This window comes from Meleagris gallopavo, chromosome 1 (assembly GCF_000146605.3).
Source record: "Meleagris gallopavo isolate NT-WF06-2002-E0010 breed Aviagen turkey brand Nicholas breeding stock chromosome 1, Turkey_5.1, whole genome shotgun sequence".
Classification (NCBI taxonomy): domain Eukaryota; kingdom Metazoa; phylum Chordata; class Aves; order Galliformes; family Phasianidae; genus Meleagris; species Meleagris gallopavo.
The window spans coordinates 59,777,890-59,796,548 of record NC_015011.2 but is presented as its reverse complement, the minus strand read 5'-3'; the positions used below and the strand labels follow the sequence as shown (position 1 = coordinate 59,796,548).

At 39.2% G+C, this 18,659-nt stretch overlaps 1 protein-coding gene across 1 annotated transcript in view; it reads right to left on the bottom strand.

The window, feature by feature from the left end:
• Positions 1-171: 171 nt before the first annotated feature.
• CALD1 (caldesmon 1) overlaps positions 172-18,659 on the bottom strand; it is a gene marked incomplete at its 5' end in the record, with an annotated part of 29,718 nt that continues 11,230 nt past the window's right edge. The window contains 8 exons of the mRNA XM_019611549.2: positions 172-1,007; positions 1,339-1,420; positions 3,408-3,503; positions 4,491-4,628; positions 6,362-6,440; positions 6,530-6,573; positions 13,987-14,127; positions 15,926-16,109. Coding sequence (XP_019467094.1) covers positions 964-1,007; positions 1,339-1,420; positions 3,408-3,503; positions 4,491-4,628; positions 6,362-6,440; positions 6,530-6,573; positions 13,987-14,127; positions 15,926-16,109 — 808 coding nt within the window. The remainder of the gene's footprint in view (positions 1,008-1,338; positions 1,421-3,407; positions 3,504-4,490; positions 4,629-6,361; positions 6,441-6,529; positions 6,574-13,986; positions 14,128-15,925; positions 16,110-18,659) is intronic.

The following is an 18,659-nucleotide window of genomic DNA, read 5'->3' as shown; positions in this document are numbered from 1 at the left end:
AAAAAAAAATTAAAAAAAATCAAGGGATATTGCAAGGTATCTTAATGCTATTAAACTGACCAGTAAATCTCCATTTTTCCCAAGTGGTCCTTAGGCACATATATTTCCTCTAACTGGTTTTCTTTGGAGAGTCTTAGATTAAAACAAAAAATTAAAAGAACGCATACAAGCTAGGAGGAGAATTTCACTGATTTATTGACCTATAGCTAAGTTGTTTCCTAGACTACTAATTTCAACATGACAGTAGTAAGACTCTTTTTGTCTTGCAAAGACCAATGCACAGCTCCAACAAAAACAGTGACACTGCTGAGTGCATCTGAGCTCTGTCCCCATCTGGATGTGCCAGAACAGATGGGACTTGTGACCAGCAAGGTGAATTTTCAAACACAAACACTGCAGAGTTTTCAGCAAGCTTCATTATTGCCCAGTGGCAGTACTTAAAATCAGATGCAGGGCTTGTTCTCAGCAATGCTGAGATCTTCCATTTTTGCTCAAATGATGCAGCCACAATAGCTTTGCTTTTTGTATTCTCCCTTTCCACTTGTGAAAAGCATATCCATTCTCTCTGCAGCCTTTAAAAGAGCCTTTCCCAGATGCCTGGTATTTGCTGCAATTAGTTAAATGACCATCCCGTTCATCAGACCTCTTAGTTTAATGATGCTGTGCAGCTGTAGCAAATTTGATGCGATGTCACTCACACAATACTGGCAAACGTGGCTAGAGAGCTTCTTGTACTCAGCCCTCCCAGACGTTTCAGCGTTATTTCTCAAAATAGTAGCCATATTTTGGTGATGCTGCAATGGAGCTTTTTTCCCCCTTTTTTTGGCAAAGGAAAAAAAAGGTGTTTTTTTTCTCATCAACGTTAACAGTTGTAGTGTTTTAAAAACCTGGAACTGTAGTGTCTGTACAAAAATGTCTGTACAAACATTTTTTTCTTTTTAATAGGTGGGTGAATTATTAGAATTACTTACCATTAGTCTCTGATTTTTTCCCCGTAGCTGTTACCTGTTTGAAAAAGTAATAACCCCTTATTGAAGTTGAATGTGGGAAAATTTAGTTATTTATAATAGGGGGAAAAAAATCATCCCAATGCTAAGGGCGTAGTTCCAAGCACAACTCAGTTCTTCCAAATAGAAATATAAAAGTTACGTGCTATCTATGGCTTATGGTGCCTCACTGAACTGCACTTTTATAGATAAGAAGGTACATGGATAACACAAGACATGTAGAGGTCTAATTCCAACTGACTGACAGTATGGCTAACAGTGCCTTCCCCACCCCACAAAAAGCTTCACACAGAGATATCAACATTTTAACCATGTGCAAATGTGTTACCTTTTGAAGAAGAAGCAGCTGGCTTTTCAACTGACTGCTTCTCCCAGAGATTACGTTTGCCGGATACATCTCCTGGTCTTAAGTCCTGTATTTTTAAATTAATGTCAGAGAACAACAACAAAAAAGCTTTAGTTCAGGTTTATCTTAATTTGATAAAGGAAAGGTTAGAATGTGACTTCTTCACAAGAAGAGTAGGGGACCATCTACAAATGGTAAATATTATATTGTTTATCAAGTATAAATCTCTCCTTGTGTACACATGCTTAAACACCAAATCCAGTCTTGCTGCATCTATCTGTTTTTTCACAGACAGGCTGCAATGTATTACTTTCATCCCAGGCAGTACAATGAAAAGTTACTTTTTTAAGGAAAATATAATTCTTTGAAAGAACATTTCAGTTAAAGAGGAATTCTAAGGAAGTTTCTCTCAGTATGTTAAATCACAATCAAAATATTTCATTAAAATAATAATTTAAAAATAGAGTTAGATTTTCATACAGATCCTTCTCTACATTCTTAAATAAACATTTCAAGATTTAACACAGTAGTCATTCATGTCCATTTGAATTTCCATTGTATAATGTCCATTGAGTTTTTGCCCAGGAGGATTTCTACTTAGCAAAGGAAAATGCTTAGTGATGCACAAACACCTCTAAAAGAGTTGTTTGAGCCCAGCAGTGAAGTCATAGATTAACCAGATATGGTTAAGACCTGAAGCCTATGCTGTACCCCATTAAGTGTGTTCTGCAGTAATAGAGGGAGAACAAGGTAGCAAAACTGCAGTGGACTGTTTGCATGTCTGCTCTCAAATACTTCAAAATATTTATTTATTAATGTGAGGGAATGTGGTGGGGAGTTATTTAGAAACTATGGAACTGTAGGTTTCCCTTTGACTTAGCCTTATAAAAAATAAAAATCACACAGATATATAGCATTCTTCAAGGTCAGTTACGGGCAGATTTACCTGACCAACTTAGAAAAGAGACCCACAAAGAAGAGGAGGAAGACTGCAGGTTTCTTCAAGCAGAGATATTGAAAGAAGAAAGAACAATCTATTGAGAAAGAGGGAAATGAAGACATAGATAGAAACAGTTGTCTGAGGAGAAAACTAGAGGATAATTTTGTGTTATCTAAAAGATGAAACTTAGAAAATCTGGAGGCAGATTCTGTACTGGTTTTCAGTACTTGCAATTAAATAGAGCCACCATAATGACTTCTTTTCTTTTTTATTACTTTCCATGAGGACACAATATCTATGCAGTAATCAGTAAATATGAACTTAAGGGACAATACCACAAATTGCAAGTTGTTCTTTGGTACAAATAAGCACATGAATGAAGAAAGTGTATGTCAAACTGCATCTTTTATAAGGGGCAAGTGAACTAGCAGAAATAAACTACACAAAGATACGGGAAGAAACCACTTACTTAATAAAAGACCAAGGCTGAATCATTAACACAATGAATGATGTCTTTCCACTCCCCTTGGGGAATTGTACACCTAGTGCCTCAGTTCCTCATCTCTGCCCTTACCTACCCAACAATTACCTGTTTCTGCTCCTTTCCTTATCTACACTGCTGCTTCTCATTTTCTTACTTTACTAATTTGTTCACATTTTCTGCTCTGATTCTTGCTGAAGAAATAGGCAGGCTAAAGAGCCTTCATTAGGAATGACATTTACGCCCTAAAAGGATTACAGTATTTCAGCTACATCTACAAAATTACTCAGAAGATTTTTATGGGGCAAAGGCCAAAGCACAAGTGTTTCATTCAAAGTCTATGTCTGGTAATTTCTGAATTAACAAGGCCTTCACAGACAGAAATGTCCTTCTTTGCTAGGGGAGCACTGTGTCTCTAAAGCACCCCTCAGTTTTAAGATCAGAATCACCCTGTTCCCTGTCCTCTTTTCTGACTGTCCAAGAATTAACAGTGAGAGGGCCACTGTGAGCTTCTAAGAGAGGATGGACAGTAATGTTCCTCCAAAGACCATTAGTCAATTAAGGAAGCACTGTCAATACTTCTGTCCCAGGAGAGAACCCAGCTACTTAAGAGATTGTTGCAGGTTAACTTACAGAAGGTTTTGGAGCAGGTGATTTATTACCCTCTGGGGTCTTGGTTAGCCATTCGTTGATACGACTGGAGACACCAACTTTCAGTCCAGCAGTTTCCTACAAAATAGTAAAATCTTATCAGAAGACTTTCAGAATAGCTTTTGATATATTTTGAATGGTTTGGATTTAAAAGCAAAGCCAAACCCCTTTAATATAGAAATCCTCACGGAGGTTATGGCCGAGAGTCATCCTGTCTACTCTGAAGATACTGCCGCTATGAACTACACAGTACTGCTTCCCTCTAGTTTTCATTAAAGATAAATGTGGTCTGACAGAATCATTTTCATTTTAAGTGCTAACTAAGATAAACCCAAAAATAAACCTCAGACACAAACATTCTATTTCGGTTGTAACTTCAATCTCTAAGGAGAAAAAAAATAGCCTAAGGAAGAAGGGACACCAACAAGTTATTTTGCCTAGATTTTTGGTTTGTCAATTCTTTTTTTTTTTCCAAAAAACATATAATAGAGGAGTAAACTGGCCAAAAATTTCTATCTTTTAAAGAAATCTTAAAAGATTAGAACAAATTACCAAAATTTCTTTGCTATTTGTAAGTATTCTCCTTTAGTCTATGGCTTGACTTTTCAGCTGAGATGAATCCTCATCAGCTCACATAAATTTATAGAAAGGAAATCTGGCTTTAAGAATTTATGTAGAATAGATTAATGTCTCACAAATGCTTCTATCCATGATCTATAAAACATCAGTAGTTTGTCTGTTTAATCCTACTCTGCCCCCAGAAAGAATCTTTCCCATCACAAAGAATTTCTTTGTACCCAGCTTGAACTACCCAGATAAATTTGTCTAAGATATCTGATGTGACTCTGGAATGTCTCATAACTTATCACAGTGTGTCACTAAATTCTTCCATTACACCCAATATTGCAGCAACATCATTTTGTGGACTTCTGAGGATTTCAAGATCCTTTGAGATATTCTTCACTAGTGATACCAAGAGGAGCAGACAGGTTTATTCAACATGAACTGTAAGATAAGGCCCATGATAGAATTCTGTATAATCACCACTTGAAATTAAATACATACCTTATTTGGTGTTCCTGTTCCCCCAGGTGATGAAAAAACATTCCCTTTCTCCCACATGCTCTTGATATTACGGACACCCTCAGCTGGAACAGGAAGGTCAGAGGCTGCTGGTTTGGCTGGTTTTGCAGCCTTGTTGCCCTGCAAAAGAATTGAGGCAGTTGGCATTAAGAGCCAAATTTGCAGTAAGCGCTGTGTAATGCAGTAGCTGTAAGTTCTAGCAATGGCCACGCAAAGATGGAGAAAGGAGATCCTGCTGAAAGATGCCATTGAGACTCTTTCTAATTTACCATTGGTCAGGCACCTTTGACACAAGAGGCTATGAAAACTATAAACATGCAGACTTTTGCATTTTTTACACCTCTAAAGGCTGCAGAAAAGCACTTATCTGAATGTAACTGCTCCAATGCTTTGATTTGTCTTCTTTTGAGTCATACCACTCAAATATCACAGAATCACAGAATGGCCAGGGTTGGAAGGGACCTCAAGGATTATGAATCTCCAACCCCCCTACCACATGCAGAGCCACCAACCTCCCCATTTAATACTAGACCAGGCTGCCCAGGGCCCCATCCAACCTGGCCTTGAACACCTCCAGGGACGGGGCATCCACAACCTCTCTGGGCAGCCTGTTCCAGCACCTCACCACTCTCTCTGTAAAGAACTTCTTCCTGATATCCAACCTAAATCTTCTCTCCCTCAACTTAAAACCATTTCCCCTTGTCTTGCTGTTATCTACCCTTACCGGTACCCATACCAGTATGTCATATTTGACATACTGTCAGTATGTCTCTTTCACTGACATCAGTAGGGAAATCGTTATGCAGAAGAGACTTCACCATCCATCATTAGATTCGCTTTACCGGCCCCAGAGAAGTTAACCTCACAGCTTGAGATTGTAGAGGCAAATTTAAGTCATTACATTATATTTGGAATTATGTCGACTTTTTAGGAGTGTGGTGGGGTTGGTGTTGATTTAGGGTTTTTTGGAAGTTTGTCTTTTGCATGGTTACCAAAAGAAGTAGGTCAAACATAGCCTGTTCCTTCTCTTCAAAATGCTTGAACATTTTTTATAACACAGCCTTGATAAGAGGAGAAACCTATATGAGCTATCAGCATAATATCCCTTTTAATAATCTTTTTATTCCCATTATAATTATCACCTCAGTTCTGCTGCATTAACCAGTGGCTTGCACATTACTTGTACTCACTGACTTACAAAAGTAGTTCACAAAAGTAGTTCATAAACAAGCAAATAAAAAACTACTTTTTCTTGAACTATGAAAAGAAAAATACATATATTCTGGTTTAAAAGAACATTATTAGCTGTCAAAAACACCTGGGGTTGAATCCTACTTTATTAGTATTAACCTGTTTCTCCTTTGTCACTTTGTATCTTCCTAATTCACTGAAGTGTCTCTCTCTGCCCTAGATTTTCACTCTGAAGTGGCAGTAAGCAAAACAAGCCCAGTTCCTTGGTCCCCTAATTAAGCTGCTAAGTGACCTCAGGCAAATTAGCTCAGGATGACTATCATCTCTCTGCCGAGAGCCTAGATACAGATATCACTCAAGAGATGTTGACTGAATCCTTCAAGAGCTTCTCCAAGCTTACAAAGCAGACAGTATATTTTGTAGCCTGAAAGGGAAGACAAGAATCAAATATTATATTTAATTGTATATATATAGGTTAGGTATTGGCATGCCCCAAGCATTTTGCTTTTGGAGTCTCTTTGAAAAGAGCTTCTGGGGAAAAAAAAAGAAAAGAAAAGAAAAAAAACACCTGATATTTTTAAACAGTAAAATATAGGGTGATTATTGAATCTCAAAAGCCATTAGTAAATAAAGTCATTGACTGTGACCTGGAATTAACTTACCACAACTGCGCTAGTGTATTGCTCAAGTCTACTGTCAATCTTTGAGACAACTGCTGTTGTGTGGGCAGGTTTCATACCACTGTAGGGAGCAGAAAAGAGAAAGAAATTATTATTTACTCTCATTAAACATTTTGACCGAATCTACAATCTGTTGGATTTTTTTTTTACCTCTTCTGAGCGGATTTGTTCAAAAATTCTGCTCGTTCTTCTATCTAGAAGAGAAAAAAACAAGAGTTACAAATTTAAAGGTAATACACAGGCAACAAATACAAGGCCAGGATAAAGCACCATCTTAAATGACAAAAGATCAATCTAAAAGAGATGAGTTTCAACAGAGATCACCACAGACACACACAGAGTTTTGTAATTGGGAGCCTCAACAGATGCATTAAGAATGGGTGTAATTTTCTGCATTAATGTGTTTGTATTATGTGTATTCCGTGGTGTTTCATTTGTAACAAGAGTTTAAATTCAGCAATGCAGAAAGGAAAGAAGTTTATAGAATCATAGAATTGTTTGAATTGGAAGGGACCCTTAAAGGCCATCTGGTCCAACCCCCCTGCAACGAACAGGGACACCCACAGGTAGATCAGGTTGCTCAGAGCCACGTCCAGCCTGACCTTGAGTATCTCCCGGGATGGGGCATCCACCACCTCTTCGGACAACCTGCTCCAGTGCTTCAGTATCCTTATAGTAAAAAACTTCTTCCTTAAATTCCTTCATTTCAGTGGCCCTTTTCTGGTCATGCTCCAATAGGTCCACATCTCTCCTGTATTCCACGTGACTGACTCCACATCTGGATGAAGTACTCCAGGTGAGGTCTCACCACTTCAGAACCGAGCGGCAGGATCCCCTCCCTCACCCTGCTGGCCACACTTCTTTTGATGCAGCCCAGGATACGGTTGGCCTTCTGGGCTGTGAGGGCACACTGCTGGCGCATATCCAGCATCCCATCTACTAAGACCCCAAATCCTTTTCTGCAGGGCTGTGCTCTGTCCTTATGAAAGGGGTTGATATTCACAAAGTCTGCCAAATTTCCACATATCACCTCCATATGGGCATATGCCTCTTGAGGGAGACAGCAAATTTAATAAAGTTTGTCTGAGAGATATCAGACTCGTCCAGGTTTAGAGCTCAGCCACGTACTCTTCCTCATGTATGTTTTTTCAAGGCATCAACAATCTGAGCTCAAAAAAAAAGCATCAGACTTCTCATGTTCAGCAGTGTCACTGTGGAGTCGATACCTACCAGCTGCTACTATACAAACTGATATCTTACATTTCATCATTTTCTATTCCACATATAGGAAAGTATCATAGCATTTCCAGGGGAAAAGAATCAGGAAGGTATCATAAAACTAATGCCAAAGCTCTTGAAAATTTGAAAACATGAAGACTACCTCCCTAAATGAAGTTTTAAAACATTTCATGATAGAGGAATATATTTGCATTCTGGGTCAGAAGTACTTTAAACAATCAACTTCCTCAAGTCTCTTCCACATTATGTTGTTCAATTTCTTGTCTCAGGCTCTATACTTTCATGTAAGAGTACAAAAACATGCCACTCCAGGGATAGAAATGACTGTTAATTAGCCTGGTCATACTCCTAGGGATTTCCTGTTCTCAGTATCTGTTGCCCATTCTCAAATCATTTTAATAGTGACAATGAGAGCCTTTCCTTTACTCGGTCTTCTCGGTGCCCTTTAGCATTAAACCTGTATGAGACTCATCAGTCATACACCAATCCCATCAAAGGGCATGCACGTTTTCCTTCTTTAGATCATATGACCAAAAACTCAGGTGTTTCACAGCAGTGTAGAATTTGCCCAATAAGACAACTGGAAAAACTCTCCAGATAGCGTCACATCCATCTCGAAAGCACCTCTAAAGTTTTAACATACAAATACATACAATTTACAGAGTAATTTATGGAGTTTTAGTTACCAAAAAAGATCTCAATGCAGTCCGAGGCAGAAAAACGGGCTTTTACTTGAACATGCACTAGCTGTTTCGCTTCACTCTCACAAGATGGCAGCAATACACCAAAGAGGAGCTGCAGAGCACTGCAGCACGCATGCACACAAGCAGGGATGCAGATCGGTAGCTCTTCCCATTCCATCCTCACAGTGAGTAAGTTAGTTTTTCCCGAAAGAAACATAGCCAGCGTTGCAATAAAGCAATTAAATTGTTTCATTTAAAGCGACTAGATGGATTTATGATGTTAAAACACATCACCTCACCTCACCTCGATTATGGTATAGTATGAAAAGTTTCCCAAAGCACTGATTTCTGGGCCATAAACAGCAGTAACCAAAATATGTGTTGTATCAATGAGAGCCGTTGGTTTCTCCCGTTCTCTGCATGCAGGGGTAAATCCCACAGCTGCATCAGTGAAACACTGGCTTGTAGGAAGAGTGATAAGGAATATCCCAAAGAACCAGAGCTCCTGGTAACAACACTATAAATCAATTACAGCTTCTTCTAGTTCAGATCAACTCAGATTCCACTTGAAGTCTTACAAAAGGGACAGACCTTAAAAGCTACACCAGAGTCTATACAAACTTCTTATGTTCATAAAGGAGAGACATTTCCATACAGCAGGAAAACCTGGCTGGCATGGGTGCTAGGAGAACAGCCTATGGGGAAGAGGTCATAGTAACATGACATGGAATTATTCCTTACCCTCTGGAAACAAAAACGCTCTGAGCACTTGCCGTGGTATCAAAAATAGGCTGGGAACTGCTCAGAACAGGAGGATGGGGAAGCAAATCAGAAATTAAGGTAAACGGGAGAGTAGTTAGGAAGTCACTGTGAGAGCTGGACATGATTCTCTTCCTGAGGAAGCATGTGCCTTGTGTGGATGGGTAACACATTTTCTGCACATTCAGATAAGGGCTTGTTTTGTAGAGCATTTGCATCAAAGTTCTGCATGCCATGCACAGAAGAATATATTGCAAACACACCTGTGCACACAGATTCATACAGCTCAAATACATTTAGACTGCACAGCAATATCTAAAGTTTATGTACTACTGCACAGCACACAAATTCCATGCAAATAATTTTAAATGTTTGACACATACAGTGAACAATATTACAAAATAGATCTGTAAGACAAACAAGGAATGCAAGGTGATTATCACAAGATGTGATAAGAAATAAAAAGAATCCTGTTAAACACTTTGGAACTATGTTTTGTCACCATGAAATACTTTCCATACCTCTAGCACAAAGCACACATACTTTGAAAAGTCAACCTACCAGTCTCTAATTAAACTACAAACAGAGAAAAAGAACATGGGATCTCATGCTGCATCTCTCCCACCTAACCTTGGTTGCTTGAAATTTTAGCATTTAGTCCAAACTACTCATTTTACCCTCTATAGTCAGTTGAGAGACAGAAGATCTCACTTCACCCTAAGGAAGTTTGGATCTGCTTGTCCAAAAAGGCTGACTCCTTAGTCCAGCCCAGACTGGACAACAAAATGTTTAGATGGATACCTTCTCTTCTGCTGGTAAATTTAGATGAAATGAAACCCTCTCCTGCCTAGGAACTGGCTCCCGCCTACAGCTTGATGATAACTGTGTGTCAACAAAAGTACCCAGCCATTTAACTGCATCCCTACAAAGCAGTAACTTGCACCATGGTTTCCATCCTATTCAGTGCTTCGAGGTGCCCTAATCACGGCAGCAGCCATCAATGGACATAAATGCAAAACAAACAGTCTTACAGCTGACTGGGGCCTTTCTCAACAGGGATAGCACACACAGGTGGCAAGAAATAAGCATGATGTTACAGAACAATATAGGTATGCATTTATACACATTAGATATTTTATAGATGCATTTTGATCTCTGATTGTGCAAGAAGTTGCTTATTAAAAATCCAATTTAAGTGTGGGAATCAAAGTGTGCTCTGTTCCATCTGTACATCCTCCAAGAACAGAAACTGAATGAAAAAGGAATGAGTTAACACACAGTTTGAGCCAATGACATGGGAAACACGTACCATCTAAATATTTCCAGTAATGTTTGTTTCACGCATAGTTTTTAAATGATTATTAGGAATTTAAAATTGTGTATTGGATACCATGCAAGAAGATTTATTGTAAACTAACATACTGAAAAATTATTTTCAGAAAAAATGTGTCAAGAAAGAGAGGGAAGAAGAAACACACATAAAAACAGAAATCCCTTTCTTATAATTTCATCTCATGTCTCAGAGATAGAAGAACCTGGTGGAAATCCACTCTGTGTGATACCTGGTAGTCTACGGGAGTAAATAGCTTCTCCCGAGCCTTGCCTCCCATTTTATTTTGCTTCTTTAAGCTGTTGGGCTATTTCCCCCACTATCAGCAGCATCTGTGCAGAATGGGCCAACTTACTCCAGTATACCTGGCAGATTACAGTGTTGCTATCAGCAGCAAAGAAAAGAAAAACAAGCATCACAGATCCTGCCCTTGCCCCTCTGTTTTCTTGCTGCAAGAACAGATCGTCTCCTAGAAAGCACTGATTGAGCGAGTCTAATTCTTTCTAGTCGGTTCTCAAATACTGAGCAACAATGAGATATGAGCAGACAGGTCTTTAAAAAAAAAAAAAAATCTCAAGCCTGAAAAGTCCTGTTTCTTAGTTGCCAGTGCTACCTTGTGGAAAGCTGGCTGTCACATCAGCCCATGCGTGGCAGGAGATGTCTGCAGCAAAAGCAGGAGATATCCCCAGGCCCCTGGCCTCCTGCTGCCGCTTCCTCCCCTCAGTACCTAATTGCCACTGCAGTTCTGTAGTGATAGAGATCTCCACCATCACCAGAGGAGAATCAGTACTGAAATATCCTATTCTCTCCTGATTAGACTAGAGAACGAGATGTCAATAATGCTCTTTTCAAAACAAAACATGAGAAATTAACCTCTCTAAAACAGAAAGGAACACAATGAGTAGGCAGGAAATCTCATTCTTCTACTGCAGCACCATTTGTGAGAACTAAACTAGAGAGAGCATGAGGTAGATTGGGATAAGCGAGCAGCAAAGGGTGGCCCAGAGACTCTTTCCTTTGTTCTTATGAAGACCAAAAAAAGAAGAAATAAAAAGAGAGAAAGAGAGAGAGCAGAAGCAGCACAGAGGTTTGGTACTGCAGCTAGAGCCCATGGGGAATCCACAGCCTTAATAAATTCAAGTTGCTCTGTCCCTAAGCTAGGAATGAATCTAGCCTACATTTACTTTGCATCCTTCCTTCTTACTGTCCCCTCTGGAAAAACCCAGCACCTGTGCCCTCTCTAGAAAGACTCCAAGCTGCACAGGCTCCAGCACTTGCAACTCCCCTAAAATTAACTGGCAAAATCCCTTAACCCATCCATAAGATGATAATATACCATAATATTTTTAGTCTTTCTCTCTTCTTTCCTTTGTTCTTGTGTTCACCCGATAAAAAACACATTTTGCTCTCTTCACCTAAGTCATTCCTAGGAACTTCTTTTTCTTCCCTAAAGTTTACCACATCAGAAAGAACACAGGAGAAAAAGATCTAGGAGAAGACAGAATGTGCACATGCATCATACAGTCTTCTAATACTAAATCTCATCTTTTTCTTTCTTAATTCCAATGGCCCACCCACAATTGAGCATTTATAGCTCTCACATGATTCACAACACATCTAACCAGAGGATACATTTATCAAGGGAGAAAATATGTGCCAGATGCTTTACCAGTCAAAAGATAACTTGGTCAGTATATAACAACCAAATGAAAAGGCTGTACACCAACCAGGTTAGGCCAGCTGGAGAAATCTGTCCAAACAAAAGGTGATGACAGTTACTTTTTTCTAAAAAAACAGAGTTTGACACCAAGTTATTAAAACTAGATTATTTTCTCCTCAGCTATTGATCACAGAAGGCCAAGAAACTGTTTGGGGCATGAAGATCAACAGTATTACATACATATTCTGGCCACCCACAGACACCAGACTGAAATATGTACAGTATCACCAATTTCCAGAGAAACTGAGAGAAAGAAAAGTAGTACAGAGTCGCATATGTCAGTTTTTGTAACAAAATATAAAAAAATCTTCTAGCTACCAAGCTATAAAAGCAGCAGCAATTATCATAAGAAAAAAATGAACCTCAAATGCTTAACATTTGGAATATCCCAGCTTTCCTCTAAAAATACTTTCAGTAGCGGCAATCCAAAAGTTCTCTGAAAGCTATGAACCTCCTGCCAAATCCACTGTTTTGTCCCACTCTTCCCCAAATTATGATCTGTATCTTGCTATTATTCATTTTCAAGTATAATTTTCTCTCTTCTGAGTCATCTGTGAACTAAAGCTCAAAATGTATGTCATAAAAGGCATCTTAAGAAACAGAAGGAAGAAAAAGAAGCCCTCTCAGGAGGACTGGGAAGAAGCTGTGCAATTATAGTGTCCATTCCTGACACAGTCTTTTGCAACCAAAATTGCAAGACCAGGTTTATCTAATAGGATAGAGTTGTGAAGTCTGGCAACCTTCGTTTACAGCTGTATGTGTTCTGTCCTCAAATTTCAGGTTCAGATGTGCCTGAGGAGTTAAAGCCAAGTCCAGCCAAAAGTATCTGGCCACTGTATTTGCTGGAACAGGACCCAAAACCATACAGGGCTGAAACTCCACATCAGTTTGAAGAGTGAACTTTGTAAGCAGAAATGTCATTCTGACAATATGCAGCTTGCCACTCATGAATGGCATTTCTTCATCTCATGCAGATCCAGTTTATGATCTGATGCAAGCTTCTATCTGACAACCTCCTGCCTGGTTCTTTTTCCTCCTAGGTCCTACTAAATGGCCCTTTCTGACAGACATTTTGGATTTTTATTTTACTAAAACCTCAAAAGCAAAAAAAGAAAAAGATAGGTCAAAATGATAAAGAGATCTGTAGTTTGGGCCTGAGCTGAGAAGGAGACTAGAATAAATACCAAAACAAAATTCCCAACAATTTCACTGGCACCGAGATTTCTCTTCCATGCTGAAAGATCATTTCAATGATTTATTTGACATGCAAAATAATACAGGCCACAAAAGACCACTTAGAAATTCCTGTAGCAAGAGAAGGTTTTGTTTTGTTTTTAAATATTATGTAAGAAAATGAAATTGAGCGCAGTATTTCCAGACATTGTTTCAGAGTGATTAGGCATAACACAGACCTCCCATATGAGACAGTTTCAACTAATGATACTTAGGCTGAATATACTTAAAGACAAAGTAATGTGGCAATGAAGAGAGTAATCATGGATATGGAAGAAGACAAAGAACATTTGTGATCTTTTCTGCCCCAGCTCACAAATCAGTTCGATAATAAATTGGGAAATTAGTGTAGTAACACAACTCTGATTTCCCATTTCCTCTTGAAGGTGATGAACCTTTTTGGACATTATTGACATTACTGGGTAACTCCGAGGCTAGACAATTTTTAGAAAGGGTCTCTAATCCTCAATCATGCCAATGAATGAAGTCCTTCAGCTGCAGGTTTTAGGCTAAGACCTATTTCAAAGCATTGGCCCAGGTATGATATCAAGTATTTCCACAATGCTTTGGTGTTGGGTAGTTGATTAGGACTACAACACCCATTAGTTTTTCAGTACTATACAGAAGTTAACAGGGAGGTTACCTTCAGAGATGAACCTTTAGGACTGAAACATTTAAATGGCTTCTTTTCTTCAGATACGCCATCTTCTGGCATTTTCTGACGTTTCTCAGCTGCTTCAGCTCTTCTCCTTTCAATTTCTTCCTTCATCCTCTTCTTTTCTTCCTAAAAAGTATTAATTTATTCTTTCAGAAACTGTATCACCATTACAAGGCTTTGCTGTCCTGCAAAAATTTATCAGGTTATCTAATAGATTTTTTATGCTAGCCAAAACAGTTCAGTGAATGCTGTCTGAATGCTAGTAACATGCTGGTGACAATACATCATAGTATTAAGTGAAGAAGACAGTTACTCCATGCTCCTTTAATCTCTCCTCACAGTGATGTCATCAGATTTACTGCCAAATACTGTCACTTACAGAGAACAAAGTACATTTATAAAAACATTATTTCATTAAGAGTTCAATTTCAGAAACTTAATGTTAAATTTTCATAATGGTATCTGTATTTAAAAATATTTCTGAAGAACACTTAGATGAGCTGAAAAAACTAACTTGAAGTGAACTAGTCAACCAGTTTGTACAGACTACTATTTGTCTAAAATGATGTAAGAACCAAAAAATCCTACGGTCTCATTTTGCTTCCTAAATTCAGTTTCTCTGTACCCTCAAGTTTCACCTTTTTATTGTTTTTCTCCATCTTCTCTAGCAATTGTGCCAAGGATAATATTTAATGTGGAAAAAATTGATAGATGCCCCAAAAGTGAAGCACTTGAAATGCTTATAGTTTCCCCTCCAGAGAGACAACATGAGTTTTTACTTTCAGAACTGCAAGTTGAAGCACAACCACTGTGAGTGCTGGTTAGCAGAGTCTTTTTTCACACAGTAAGTCACTGTGCAATTTCAGCATCTATTTAATTCTACAATAAAGAGCTTAGCATGTTAAAGCAATTGGCATTTATCTACTAGCACTATTATTATTCTTCCACCATTTGTTTTCCAAACAAGTAAGATTCCTTAATGATGCACCAGAGATTTTAAAATTCTATTTATAAAGTCTCTTGGCAAAGGAAGCACAAGCAAACAGATGTGCTTGGGTACTCAATATTTAAACAGGCAAAAATATCTTCCTAATGAGATCTTGCCCATCATAACTGTATATAACATTAGCATTCCAGTTCATCTGCAGCAGATGAATTTTTGCCACATCCTTTCTAATTCAAGTTGTGCAACATCAAAGAGACACTGAAAATAAATTAAGAAGTCTGTGGCTGTAAGAGTCTCCAAAATGTTACCCAAAAAGAGTATAAATATGTAGCTGCTGTAGATGGCATCCTGACTAATTAAGACATTATTAGAGCCTTGTCTTCCTTGAGGCTAAAACTGCAGTTTTTCTTGTTATCCTGAATGTTTTACCTTGGGTTCTCACTATAGAATATCTATGTGATGTGGTTGACTGATACGAAATACAGCATGCTTGCAGTTAAATCTGTCGGTTAGAGGAATGAGGTAATTTTAATGCCCATGGCATATTTGAGATATGGTCTATCCATTGCGATAGACCATCTCCTGAAGCAGACTAAGAAACAGCCGTTCTGATAGAGTACATGATCCAAATAGAGGGCTCAAAGAAAGGACAAAACCTGAATCAAAATCCAGCAGCAAATCCCCACACAGACCTCAGGCAGTATCAGGTTCACAAAGGAGAAGCACTGTATGTTTGTTTGAGTTTGGTCTTGCCTTCATTGTCACATATTCTTTCCTCACCTATGTGCAAGTCTCCCATGGTATCATTCTGCCCTTTTGCTAAAGGCAGATTCATCCATGTCCAGCCTTACTAACTGCTTTGCCTAAAGGTATCAGTACTGTACAGATACTGTTGTAAAGAGTTACATCTAATCTGAGGCGAGTGGAAGCAAATGAGGAATTAAAATCAGAGAGCAATACTTTGTTCTTTACACTTACCTCCTCTCTGATTTTTCTCTCAGCCTCCTCCTGTTTCTTCTTCTGCTCCTCTTCCTCCAGGATTTTCCTGCGCTCCTCCCGCCTTTTCTTCAGCTCATCCAGCTCCACAGCTGCCTCCTGCTGTTTCTCCTTCAGCTTCTCAGAGCCAGCCTCGGCATTTGCAGCTCCTTTCAAGTTGGAGCGGCTGGGAAAGAAAGGAAAGATGAGGTAATGCACCACAAGTTTTCTCTTCTTGGCCAGAGCCAACCTGATGCCCCACATTCACCAGCAACACAAAGATACCCCTTATAAGATCTTTTGCTCCTCGTAAACTCCATCAAATTCAAAGCAAAGCATTTGGGGTAGGAGCCAGATAGGTCGGGACACTTGGAGGAGCATGTCTCCCATCCACTGCCATGAGGAAGGAGGCTCATGAACTTGAGACAGAGGCTGGACCACCTTGCCTGAGATCTCAGATCACCTCCATTTTCATCACAACTCAACAACTATGCTTTATATATTTAGCATCTCAGGTAACATCAGCAAGATGCACCTTGTCAGCATCTTCATGAGGAGACACAAGGCCTGCTCTGAAAGTAATGCCTCCTGGTTTAAGATGTTGGTCCACGACATCAGAGGCAGATTTTGGTGGTATGACAGTAGAGGTTGAACCTTCCTGACAATGTTCCATTACATCTGCAGTCGTGTGACAGAGGCAGCAAAGGGGTAGTCTCACAAAATGGCATCTGATATGGAGTTGCCTATGATGCAAAGGTGTCACCAAATTCCTCCATGAGGAAAAAATGGCATCCACTGACATTCATTGATGCTTGCTGAACATTTCTGGAGACCGAACAGTGGATGTGAGCACAGTGAGGCGGTGGGTGGGGCATGGAGACAGTGACATGAGAAACAAGCCACATTTGGGAAGCCATGCACAGTAGTCACCCCAAAAAGTGAAGTGTTTCTTGATCAGCGCATCCACACAAATCAGACCAGGGAACTGTTTATGGAGCTGAATAGCTGTTTCAATGCCTTGTAAACATTGGCGGCAATGTTGGAATATCACAAAGTTTGCACCAAGTGGGTCCCAAAAATTCTCACACAAGAACAGAAGAAACACCGTATGCAACTTTGTCAAGACCTACTGAACAAACAGCAGACTGAAGGCGATGGTTTTCTGCATCACAATATTACTGGTGATGAAACTTGGTGTCACCACTAAAAGCAAGAGTCAAAGCACAGTCCATGCAGTGGCAATATCTGAATTCCCCATCAAAGAAAATGTTCAAGATCCAGTCCTCAGCAGGTAAACCAATGTGTACTGTCTTTTGGGATAGGAAAGGGGCGATTCTTCTGGATTTCCTGGAACCCAGACAATCAACTCTGACTGCTGCATCACAACACTGAAAGCCAAGGGCTCAAACTTCCACGGTCAGGCCAGAGAAGAAGACGATCTTTCTCTTAGAGCATGATATCACCAGGCCCATACCAGTTTGAAGACATAAGCACATTGCCAGTCTTGGCTGGACTGTCCTCCTACACCTACTGTATAGCTCAAATTTGGTACCTTGTGACTTCCAACTGTTTGGGTCAGTGAAAGGTGGACTGCGTGGCCGTTTTCCTAGCAAGTATCTTTGGGGACCAAACCAGATACAGAAGGAAACAGTGATGAGACTCTTACAGTTTCAAAACCTAAAATGCTTTTAAAAGCCTAAAAATGTTCCTATGTAATCTAAAGCACCTATCACTTGGACTCAGCAAGCTTGTACGAATAGAAAGGTTCATCAGAACTTCTGCTGACATTTTCCAGGGAAAACATGACTTTAATTAAGGAAGTGGAAATTATTTATTAATGACAACTTTCCACAGGAGAAAACCCGAAGTTTTACAGCCAACTGTAATATGAGAGACAGACAGAAAGAATAAAAGGAGCGAGGGGTGGGGAAAGAGTATTTGTATAGGTGAAGTGCATGCTCTCAACAGAGTCAGATAGTATCACCTACTTAAACAATTACCACAATAGCGTTTAGTCAAACGTCTACTCCCTAAGCATGTTTAGTGTTACTGCTGACAAGGTGATAGGTACCACAGAGGTATCAGTGTGCTATTCACAAGGGACAGAAAAGGAATGTACTTACTGATTTTTTTAAAGATCTTTCTGCTCTGTTGACATTTAGAAAAGTTGGATATTAATAACTTCATTAATGGAACCAGTGTTGTGGAGTTAAATGCCACAACATGGAATAAATCAAGTGTTCCAACAATAACAATAACTGTTAGAGATGATGAGATTAGAGATGACAACATGAAGAACAAATACATAAATTTGCAGTCTGCTGAATCACACCCAATCCTGCAAAGGCACTCTTCATTCAAATAGATCTCTCATCTAGATGGGGTTAGCCATATAAAACAGATTGTAAGATCAGAGCTGAATTATCTGTGGTTTCAATATCGCAATAGGATCTGCTAACACAGATTACTCTGCCCTCACATGGTATTACCAACTGGGAAAAAACTCAGCTGCAGCAGGGCAGAATGTATCATTTAGAAATTGTATTACTAAAAAAACATATGGTAAAACAGCATAACCAAACTGACATTGTGATGTGCGTATCAGCTGTTGTACTTCATCTGTGAAAGTTCAACACCAATGTGGTAAGACCTGACATTTATTTTGCAATGTGTTTATTTGGTTTTAGAAAGGCTTTTCTATAAAGAAAAAGCACAAAGCACCACAAAGCAAAGCTAA